The sequence below is a fragment of the Tupaia chinensis genome, unplaced genomic scaffold (genome assembly GCF_000334495.1).
Source record: "Tupaia chinensis unplaced genomic scaffold, TupChi_1.0 Scaffold149383_1, whole genome shotgun sequence".
Taxonomy (NCBI): Eukaryota; Metazoa; Chordata; class Mammalia; order Scandentia; family Tupaiidae; genus Tupaia; species Tupaia belangeri.
Genome location: NW_006209227.1, coordinates 2,561,957 through 2,573,667, shown reverse-complemented (window position 1 = coordinate 2,573,667; position 11,711 = coordinate 2,561,957). Strand labels below are relative to the sequence as shown.

The 11,711-nt window shown below is 48.2% G+C and overlaps 1 protein-coding gene across 1 annotated transcript in view; it reads right to left on the bottom strand.

Moving 5' to 3' along the window:
- The window catches only part of INPP5D (inositol polyphosphate-5-phosphatase D), a 151,916-nt gene extending 140,526 nt beyond the window's left edge, over positions 1–11,390 (bottom strand). The window contains exon 1 of the mRNA XM_027769352.1: positions 11,194–11,390. Coding sequence (XP_027625153.1) covers positions 11,194–11,327 — 134 coding nt within the window. The 5' untranslated portion in view covers positions 11,328–11,390. The remainder of the gene's footprint in view (positions 1–11,193) is intronic.
- Between the last annotated feature and the right edge of the window lie 321 nt (positions 11,391–11,711).

Here is an 11,711-nt window from a genome sequence, read left to right as displayed (position 1 = left end):
GCTGAGCTGACACCCTAGCCACCATAAACAAAAAACAAAATGATAAAAGGAAGAAAACAGCAGCAAAACAAAACAAAAAAACAAAAACAAATCACCTCGTGATTATAGAAAACCACACAACTGCATATCCCCAAATCTGAAAGCTCTCAGCAAATGGATTGCTCTCTGAAATTTTGTATATAACTTATCAAAGGTGACATGAAAGAAATAGAAAACAAGATGAAATCAATACCAAAGAATAAACTGGAAAAAGAATTATCTCTATTATTTTTCTCTTCTGAGAAAAAACGGCTTTCCCAAAAATTGTTTAACATTTCGAAAATCAAATGATGACACTACTTAAAGGCTCCAGGATAGTTTATACAACTTACATGATTCATAAACCATAGCATAACCAAAGTTACATAAATCCTTCTCTCCTTAATATGCACACAAAAATCCTAAATAAAATTCAGAGTATAATAAACAAGTATCATCAGGAAGAGTTCATTTTAATCATGTAAAAATTATTTAATATTAGGAAATATATAAGATTAAGCTTAAAAACTAACAAATAAAATATGGTCCAATGTAATTATCACAATAAGTATCAGAAGGCATTTGGTAAAATTCAATACTCATTACTTCAGAATTCTTTTTTAAAAAGAATGATTTAATTAATTAATTAATTAATTAATTTTTAATTGGACCAGAGAGAGAGTAAGTGAGAAAGCAAGTCACCAGCTCTGGGACTCGAACTATGGTTGGCCATGTGGGAATGCCCAGCACCTTAACCACCACGCCATCTGCTGGTCCCGAATTCTTAAAAACTAGGAAAAGACAGCTCCTTCTTTGAAATAACAAACAGAAAGAACTTATTTGATCAGGTGTTAACTCTATCCAGACCCCATCTCAAGTCCTTCCTGGACCTGGGTGGCTTTCACAGCATTCCTCCCTGGGGTAAATATTTTCTTTTTCCAATATCGCCTACTGTAAAATTTTAGAAATGCTGGCCAATGCCACAAGTTATGAAATTGATTAAGGAATGTATGTATTTTCAAAACAGATCACAAACTAATCATCATTTGAAGATAACATGATAGTTTTCCAAGAAAATCTGAAAGAAGCAATTGAAAAGCAATTTGAATAATGAGAAGTGTGTACAGTAACAGAACAAGAGATGATAACCCAGTAGGTTATCAATGACCATTTCATGGGAACTACAGGGGAAAAGGAATCATTTGTGATAGTAACAAAAATTTAAAATAATCAGAAGTAATCATGACCAGAAATATGAAAGATTTATATGAAGAAAAGTACAAAATTTAAAATAATAGAGACAACCATATTTATTGTTAAGGAGACTAAACATTACTAATCTGTTCATTTTTACCAGTTATTTTATAGATTTGATAATTCCAGTCAAATTTCCAATAGTAGCTTTTTCTAACTTGGCAAAATTCGCTGGTTCACCTAGATGAACACTTGAAAAGAATAGACATAAAAATTCTAAAATATTTTCTAAAATTGTGGTAATGCTTTTGGCCCAAAATAGGTGTAAGAAAGACAGACATCCACAGAACAGAGTTAACCAGCAAGAAAGGAATATGCGAAACTTAACATATGGTACAAGAAGGCTCACCTAGGGAAAGGAGTAAATCATGCAGGAAGAGGTTTAAGGAAAAATAATTACTTGAGAATACACATACATTTTTATCTTATGTCTTTAAATTAATCCCAAATAGACCGAAGAGTTCACTGTAAACAAACAAGGCCTCTAACTGATCCATCTGCTTTGGCCAAGTTCTGTGCTAAGCATGTGATACACATTTTCACTCACCCCCCTACACCCCCACACAGGCGTTCTTAGCCCTGGTCTTTAGATGAAGAAACCAGGGCTCCAGGAAACGAAATAAACTACTGGAGGCTTCAGTAGTTTAGTTAGCCTGAGTCTGCTAGCCCCGAAGGCCCTAACCTAACCCTCCTGTCCCCAACAGGAAGGAAACAAGTGAATTTCTGTGTGCAGAGGGATTCTCTACGTTGAAAAGCTGTGGGAGAAATCTCAAAAGAAAAAGACTTTACTGTACAAAACTTACAATCTCTGAATGTAAGAAAAGAAAACAACAACAAAAATAATTCAATGGTAAATCACAGAGGGCCACCAGCTCGTAGCTCCGTGGGCAAGCCCTGTGCGCAAGGAACTAGATCCCACATGGCCAGTTCAAGTCTCAGCCTTGGAGGCTTGAAAAACATGCTGGGCACGTGTGTGCCTGAATCCCAATGGGATGACGGAATGGAGGAGAGAGGATTGCGGCATGGCCACGTCCTGTTGTGGGGGGAGGCACTCTCTCTTTCTCTGTCTGGCAAGTGCCCGTGCCCTCCAGCAATAATAAAAAGAAGAAGAAAGAATAAAAACAACCTTTTTTTTTAAAGGCAAATCACAGTGAATATTTGCAATGAGAGTAAGATGTCCAACCCGTACAAGAACATGACAGAAAAACTGCAGCTCCAATAGAAAAACTGCGAAGAGAAGAGAACAGAGCAGACCATTTGCTAGAAAGGAGCTCTGGAGGTCAGTAAGTCCGTCACATAAGCTCAACTACGAATCAAACCCCCTCTCAGCTTAAAACTTAGTATTGTTTTTAAAGTGAGAAGTGTTCAGAATAGGGAGGAGGAATGAGCTGGGCTCTCTCTCCCACTGTTGGATGGAGCATAAATTAAAGCAAAATCTCAGCAGTCTCTGTCAAAAGCCTCTAGAACATTTCTATCCTTCGGTCTAGTAATTCTGTTTCTGGGAATCTATACCCAGGCATGTTTATAGCATTTCTGCACAAAGACCTTCATCCCCACCGTATTTACAACAACTAACCACTGTTGATAACTCGCCTGCCCAGTAACAGGACAGCCACTTCATAGAGAATGACACATTATGTGATAGAATTCTGTGCCTCCATTAAATATAATATTTAGAAGGAAATCCTACTTAAATGGAGAAACATTTATTTTTAAATATTTACAATAATGCTGCTAAAAACCTCAGGCTAAAATAATGTGTGTATTGTATCTATAATATTAAAAAGTACATAATGGAGATTGTTTACATACGTGGAGAGAGACTGACATGATGTGCCGACAGACTAACGATGTTAGTCTCTTAGTGATTAGGTGATGATTTTTCTGCTTTATAGTTTGTACTCTCTATGATTTATACTTCTACCATTAAGAAAAATTGGCCAGTGGACATGTGTGCTTGCCAGAGACAGGGACAGAGACATTGGGAAAGTGAGAAAGCAGCCGCATGGAAAACGGTCATGCCATAATCCCTTCTCCATTTGTCCCTCCTTTGGAGATTTTGGGCATGTGCACACAGACACCCAGAGTGTTTTTCAAGCTTCCACGTCCGGGATTCGTACCACTCAGTTGCCATGTAGGATTTAGCCACCTTAACTGGCCTGCTCTCAATACCATTTAAAATTTTTTTGATTCACTGTCATTATTTTATTATTATTATTATTATTTTTTGAAGTTGACCACAGAGAGACATTGAGAAAGAAGGAAAGTGAGAAAGCAAGCTACCAAGTCCAGGGCTCGAACTATGATCAGCCATGTGGGAGTCTAGTTGCCTTAACCACCATGCTGCCCGCCGGACCCCTTAATACCATTTTTTTTACAGTTACTGGAAAGAACACTGAAGTGCATATCAGAAGAACTATTTATTTCTGTGTTGCTACTGACAGTCTTATGGCCCAGCCAGATGCTCTTATTTGGAGAGCAGGCTCCTTTGGGACCAGCCCTCGATGGTGTTATTTACAAGTATTTGAACACTTTTAAGTGGGTTCTGGCACTTGTTAATAGGATATTTTTCTAATTAATGGGACCAAAGGGAATGGAGAATGAGCCAGGGAGAGACAGAGTCAGCCCCACGTGTTCAACAGGGCCGTCTCCCACCTCCTCAGCTCGCTTCTTCTCCCAGGGCATGGGTCAGCTGCAGCTCTCAACACCGGGTCCCCACCTGGCAGACAGAATGTGCCCCTTCTAGACCTCAAACCACGGGAGTTTAGTCCACAAGACATCCTCCTAAACTGGAACTATTGGATTGTTGGAAAAGTCATTGATTTTCCATTTGTTTCCTATGCGAAAGTGTGGCATGACTTTTATGATAACCCAGTTGAAGGAGATGGTCTCAAGAGGGCCTGCCTGCATCTTTTCTGGGCATCCCCTTCCTTCAACCTGGTTTCACTTGGCATTCTTCTGCCCCCAACCCTGTTCCCTTGGGTTTCCAGACGCTCAGCCCAGGCCCCAGCAGCTGCAGCCACTCATGCGTCATTCAACTCCACTTCCTGCCTCAATCTCTTTGAGCACTTCCTCTGAGGAGCCCCACATGACAGCTCAGTGTCTCCTGGAGGCCTCCAGGAAGTTCCAGAAGTGACACTCTGCACTGTCCTCGTCTGTCCTTCTGCTGTGGCATCTTCACACACGGGCCCTCTCTTCTGCTTTTGCGTGCTCTCTGGCTCATATTAAGCAATGACCAACATTTCTTTCTTTTTTTTAAAAAAATATTTTATTTATTATTATGATTTTTTTTACTCTTTTAAAATTTGCTACTGGGCACATGCACTTGTCAGAAAGAGACAGAGAGAGAGAGAGAGAGAGAGAGAGAGAGAAAGCAAGCCACCAGTTTCAGGACTTGAACTACAGACAGCCATGTGGAAGTCCAACACCTTAACCACCACACCACCTGCTGGCCTAGGTCAGCATTACTTCTATATGTGTAAAGCATTCAGTAGGTGCTAACCATGCACTTGGCCTTGGGCTATATCTCTTGCCTCCACCCTCTCATTTTACCTTCTCAGTATCCACTGCCCACAACAAAGCCAATTTTTAAGATGTGTGAAGCCCTGAATAGACATTTATTCAAATAAGTTATATATGGTTGATAAGCACATAAAACGATGCTGATTACCCCTAGTCATTAGTGAAATGCAAATGAAAACTATGATCAAGTGCCATTTTGCACCCACCAAGATGGTTACAGTCGAAAAGACAGATAAGACCAGGTGCCAGGAGGATCTGGGGAGATGAGGGCCTGGTGGCAATGTAAGGGGTACAGACATCCAGGAAAACAGTTCAACAGTTCCTCAAATGCTAAGCGTAAGTACCACGTGCCCCAGCAATTCCACTCCTAGGTATACGCCCAAGATGACTGAAGACATACGTCCACATGAACAATTACAGCAGCCTTACTCATAACAGCCAAAAGGTGGGAACAACCCCCCATTTCTCGGCTGGTGAATGGATCCATGCCACGGATCATGGAATACACAATGGAATGATTCATGCTACAACATGGGTAATTCCTCAAAGTCTAAGTGAAAATACCCAGGTACCCGAGCACACATTCTGTCATGCTAAACATATCAAACACCCGGAATAGTAAAGGAGCAGATTAGTTGTTGTCATGGGCTGCGTGGAGGGAGAGTAGGAAGTGACTGCTAGTAGGTACGAGGTTCCTCTCCGGGGTACTGAGCATGTTCTGGAATTAGTGGCGTTGGTTGCCAAGGTTATGAATGTATTACAAACCACTGAACTGTACACTACAAGAAGAGTGATTTTATGATATGTTGATAATACTTCCATTTGCAAAACCAACCCAATGAGTGCACGTCATCACCGTCACTTTGTGCTGGGTTGGCACAGGGAGGTCGGTGCCTTACAGATGCTGAAAGGCACATCTAGCCCCTGCAGAGCCTTCTGAGGACTGCAGGGTGCATGTGGGAGGGAAGAGCAGAGCTCCTCCCGCTCTATCTCCGGGGCAGGGAGGGAGGCCGGGCGGGAGGACTGCTATTGTGACCAGGGCCCACTCAGTCAAGCAGTGCGGACACCTGCACACAGGTGAGCTTAATCTATCAGGTAGGCAAGCACACAAAACACACCAAAGCCAGGCCCGAGGCTAGATCTGGAAGGATGCTCTGGGGTGCTGAGAAAGGGCATGGAGAACCTGGAAAGACACGGTTGTTCTGAGTCACGCCACACAGAAGATGCCACTGAGGAGTGACACGAGACCTCACAGGCACGTCACTGTCTCCTGGTCTTGCAGGCAGAGAGAAAACTCAGATGAGCTGTCCTAGGACAAAGCTCACTGGCCTGTTCTCTCACGTCAACCTGGCGGGAGCCTGTGACCTCCAGCTCTGCACAGCCTGTGCCAACGTCTCTCTTCCCACGGTCTGTCAATACCAGATGAGAAAAACATCGCCTTGCTGCATTTGCACAAGGTGAGTAAGCTTCGCTGAAGCTTTAAAAGGGGTTAGAGGAAGAGAAATTGGCTCACGCCCACTCACCCCACAGTAAAGAGCTTCACACCTCTGCCGGACACTCCCAGCCTCCCCCAGTCTTGCTCTGTAGCTCTGTCTGTGGGGTCTTCTCTGCAGGCCTTTGTCCTCCACCCCCACACCCTGCCCTGCTAGCTCTCTCTCCTCCCTCCCGAGGACAGAGTAAGTGCAAGGCCTGGCCCTGCCATGTGCTGGTCCTGTAAAGTGAGCATGTCCCATACCCTCTTGCCTCACTTTCCCCTCTGTGAAGGGAATGATCATCCTTCCTCGGGAGCCCCTGTGGACACTGACTAGGGTGCTACATATAGAGAACACACAGCTCTTTACAAGCGCCTGCTGTCCCTGGGCCCAGCGGGTGAATAACTGCCTTTGGTAGCGGAGCACGGCTCAGGGTCTGCTCCACCTCTCATGGCTTGTCACCGTCTTTCTTCCAAACAAGTAGAATGTCTTCTCTGGGAGGGATTTTGCTATGGAAACGTCCTTCTTGTGCGTCTTGTCTTTCTGGCACAGCTGACAGGCCAAGTCCAGGGTTGTCTGGTGAACTGTCCCCGGGAAGGAGCCTGTCCCCACCCCTGTGTAAAGCCATGTGCCATGGGAACCCAAACCACTTCCTGCCACAGTAGCTGGGCCCAGCATTGGTCTGTGAGCCAAAGGCAGCCTCACGCCTGCTCAGGCTGAGGGTGGCAGCTGACCCCACGACGGGCAGGCTCGCCTGGGGCCCAGCTGCTCCTACATAGGACAAGCGTGTCCCTGACGGTACTGCCCTGGCGCTAGCTCTGCCTTCACCTGGGCCAGGAGAGCCAGCTGGCTGGCTTGTGGACACGCGCGCTGACAGACCCCCCTCCCACCAAAGGCAGCCTCACGCCTGCTCAGGCTGAGGGTGGCAGCTGACCCCACGACGGGCAGGCTCGCCTGGGGCCCAGCTGCTCCTACATAGGACAAGCGTGTCCCTGACGGTACTGCCCTGGCGCTAGCTCTGCCTTCACCTGGGCCAGGAGAGCCAGCTGGCTGGCTTGTGGACACGCGCGCTGACAGACCCCCCTCCTGAGGGTGCATCTCTGCTCCACGGTGTAAAGCACCCAACAGGCGTGTTGGCCCCTCGGAGGCAGAAGAAGGGGGCACGGTCCTGATAGCCCCTTGTCTTCCCTCCACCATGAGCCCAAGTCACCTCAAGGTGCCCCACACGCTCCCTGGGGCAGGGTTGGCTCTGCTGGGGACTTGATGGGGGGACCACATGAGGGCCACACAGACCCTCCCAGAACAGTCCACTGTCCCTCCTATTCTCAGGCCCTGGCTGGGGAGGGCAGAGCTGGACTCAAACCACGGGGTCATCTGCGGGGATCTCTGCACTCCTGCCACCCGTGCCCGAGATGAAGCTGCAGGCTCCCTCCCACAGGGCTTTCTGACTTGCTGGGGGAGAGATCAAAGCTTTCCTGCCCAGAGGCAGGTGACAGGGTTGACCTCTCTCGAGGAAATGGTTTGCTGGGTGTGGGGGAGTGTGTGTCTCGGCCACATGGCTGGCACCGAATTGCAGCCTTGTCTCTTGGTGCGTCCCTCCGTGCTGGGTCCCATGTGAATAGGCAAATCTTTCCTCACCCTTGGACACAAAGGCTGCTCCCTGACAAGGCTGTGTCAGTTCTGGGAATACCAAACACGCCCACCTAACTCTGCAGGTGGAGGCCTGGCATGTCGGTCCCCTGCTCCCAGAGGATGCCTGGGAAGCCCAGGCAGGCTGAGGTCTGGGCATCCCAGCAAGGGCGAGGAGAGCAGCCCTCTTCTTATGGATGTCTTGAGAGCAGGAGGGTGAGTCTCTGTGGCTTCCCTCTGCAGCCCCGGCTCACTAGCAGGCCCTGAGCCCACAGCTGAACTACCTGGGTCCTGCAGCCTGGGCGACTCCCAGAGAGACAGCTCAAATGCCAGCCTGTCACTTCTGCAATCGAGAGACTATATATATATATATATATATATATACACACACACACATATATACATACACACACATATACATATACATACATACATATATAATATGTATGCATGTATGTATATACATATCTGTATGTGTGTATATATATGCATGTATATAGATATGTGTATGTGTGTGTATATATGTATGTATATAGATATGTGTATGTGTATATATGTATGTATATAGATATGTGTATGTGTATATATGTATGTATATAGATATGTGTATGTGTATATATGTATGTATATAGATATGTGTATGTGTATATATGTATGTATATAGATATGTGTGTGTGTATATATGTATGTATATAGATATCTGTGTGTATATATATATGTATGTATATAGATATGTGTGTGTATATATGTATGTATATATATCTGTATGTGTATATATATGTATGTATATAGATATGTGTGTGTATATATGTATGTATATAGATATGTGTGTGTATATATATGTATGTATATAGATATGTGTGTGTATATATATGTATATAGATATGTGTGTGAATATATACGTATGTATATAGATGTGTGTGCGTGTATATATTTGTATGTATATAGATATCTGTATGTGTATATATATGTATGTATATAGATATATGTGTGTGTATATATATATGTATGTATATAGATATGTGTGTGTATATGTATGTATATAGATATCTGTATGTGTATATATATATGTATGTATATAGATATGTGTGTGTGTGTATATATGTATGTATATAGATATCTGTATGTGTATATATATATATATAGATGTATATAGATATGTGTGTGTGTGTATATATATATACACACACACACATACAGATATCTGTAAAAGAGTGTCCTTCTTGCCCATTTGGATGATGTTCTTTCACCAAACAAGGTGCTGGGAGATGACTTAGCTTCATTTATTTCTTTTGTTTTCAGTTGTTAAATCTCCTTACTCAGCAGAATGGAGGCTGCAGCCGTAGGGACCCCGTCCTCATTGGACAGTAACTGGCCGGCTGTGTGCCGCAGCCCACAGCATGCCGACCTGCTGGGAAGCGGCTTCCCCACTGAGCAGGGGAGAAAGGGTGCCCTCAGCCTGGGGTGAGGGTCTGGCCGAGGGGAAGGTTCCTGGTTTTTGGCGCTAAGGGCCTTGGGGGTGAGAGGCTGAGGAGAGTCCAGACCAGGCCTCGGAGCGTGGTGGACATCTGCACATACTCCGACATCTCCCTAAGGTGCAGACTGTTCCTGGTCGTGCTCCGAGAGACTGCTGGGTGGGAGGCATGGAGGAAGGACACCAGGCCTGGCCCTCGATTTACCTCCCACCAGCATGGCGGCTAAGACAAAGGCTTCTACCCGAGGCTCTCCTACCTCACCAGCTCTGCCTCGCTCTCTGTGGTCGAAGGTCAGAGAGCCCACATCCCATGCCTATAACCTGCACAACCACGGGGCCCTGGTTGAAGGGCTGCTGCCAGAGCTAACGGTAGGGAGCCCTGGAGGCCCTGGACGTGTTGGAGCTCAGCTTGGGAGAACCGGCCCTCAGTCAGCTCCGCTGGGGCAGGAGGGAAGTCCATGTGGGTCACGTGTAGTTGGACGAGCCATAAGAGATGCTAAAGAGCTTCCCCTCTAGGGGCCCATTGAGACCCCCATGAGATGGGGATGAGGGGGCAGTACCCACAGGGAACTCCGGGCAGGTAGCCTGCATGCCCTCCTCTGAGGTATTAGCTTTGGGGTGCAGGAAGCCGGTCTTTGGGGGTGGCTGCTGACTCCACAGGGGTCGGCTCTGAGTCTCAGCTGGCTGCTGGCCCCTCAGCTGACCCTGAAAGAGCCCGGCTTCTCTCACTTCTGCTGTATCTACACGCACTCCCAGCCTGACGGCCAGGCGGGGGTAGGCAGCACTGGGTGGTGTCTTCCGTTGCAGCCTCTGGGGACAGATGGCCTTGGCTTTGAATGTCATGACTCAGTTAACTGTCAGGGCCTCAGCGTCCTCACCTGCAAAATGGCATTAACTCACACTTCAGGTCGTGCTGAGCGTGCCAGCGCAGCCAGGGCTCACCCCGGCCGCATGTGGAGTCCCCACTTGCCCTCCTGCCCGCAGAAAGGCAGGACCCTGTTTGCAGAGACGTTTCTCCAGCCCAGTGCTGCTCCTTAAGACTTCCAGGTGGGCACAGCCCTCCTGCCTGCACCTGGGCAGTGGAGACACAGGTAGACCGCAGGCTGCAGGGGCAAGGGCTTCCTTTAGACACTGGACAAGAAGGGGACGTTAAAAAGGAACCATCCGTGTGGCTCTTCCTCCAGTGTCAGAACAACTGCAAGATCAGCAACATCGCCCGGCAGCAGTGGGAGCTGATGGCCACAGGGACCCAAATGGGTAGGGACACAGCCGAGAGCCCAGGACGGAGGGAGCACAGATGCGTGCTGGCAGGGAGAGTGACTTCCTCTGCTCTGGCCACAGAGCAGCTTCTGAACTGAAAGTCCTCTCTGTTAAACCCACCCATGTCCAGGGCCCCCATGCCTGGGCACAGAAAGGGGTCCCTCTGGACACATTGGCTCTTCTTTGGGTTTCTGAGCTGAGTATTTTTAACCAACATCTGGGCCAGAGGGCTGCCTTCCTTCCACACACCCACCACCACCACCACCGGGCTGGGCAGCTGGAATGAGACCAGGGTCTGACCAGCTCTGAGATCCCCCGGGCACTGCAAAACTTGCCAGGACAGCTCCCTGAACACCAAGGCAAGGCCTGAGAAGGGCTTGGGCTGAACCACCATGAAGCCTGTTTGTACACGCAAGCTACTCCTCCATTCCCACCCACAGCGACCCATCCCAGGCCCGGGCACCTCACGAGGCGCCTCGCCGAACCCTGGCTAGGCTCCTTCCTCGGAGTCCTGGAGGTTCCTGGAGGTCCCTGTAGGAAACCGGAGCCCGGTGCCGTACTCACAGCACGCAGAGCGCGTAGGCCCGGGAGATGGACTCGCTGGCGCGCACGAGGAAGCTGCCATCCTTGCCCGTCCTGGAGAGCAGCTCCTCGGCCTTGGAGCGCGTGATGTTGCCGTGGTTCCAGCAGGGGACCATGGCGGCCGTGGGCCTCCTCCGGCCGGGCTGCAGCCACCCCCAGGACCCGCACGCCACCGAGGGGCACCCCCCCGCCACCGGGGGCAGCCGAGGTCCTGCGCTCTCGCAGGCCAGGCCGGCGTCGGTGCCTCTCAAGCCTCTGCGGCTAACCCTGCTCAGCTGCCTGACTTCCTGTTTCAGGCTGTCGCTCGGCAGGGAAAGGAAACCGAGCTGCAGAGAACTTCCTCATTATAGCAACCAAGCAAGACACAGGTCTGGCGTCCACCCTCCGCCCCGCCCAGCCACGGCCCGCCACCCGCCGCCTGCCCCGCCCGGCCCCTCTGTTTCCTCGCTATGGTCTCAGCAGCAGGGTGTCCAGTGCCCCCAGCCCGCCTGGTGGGGTTT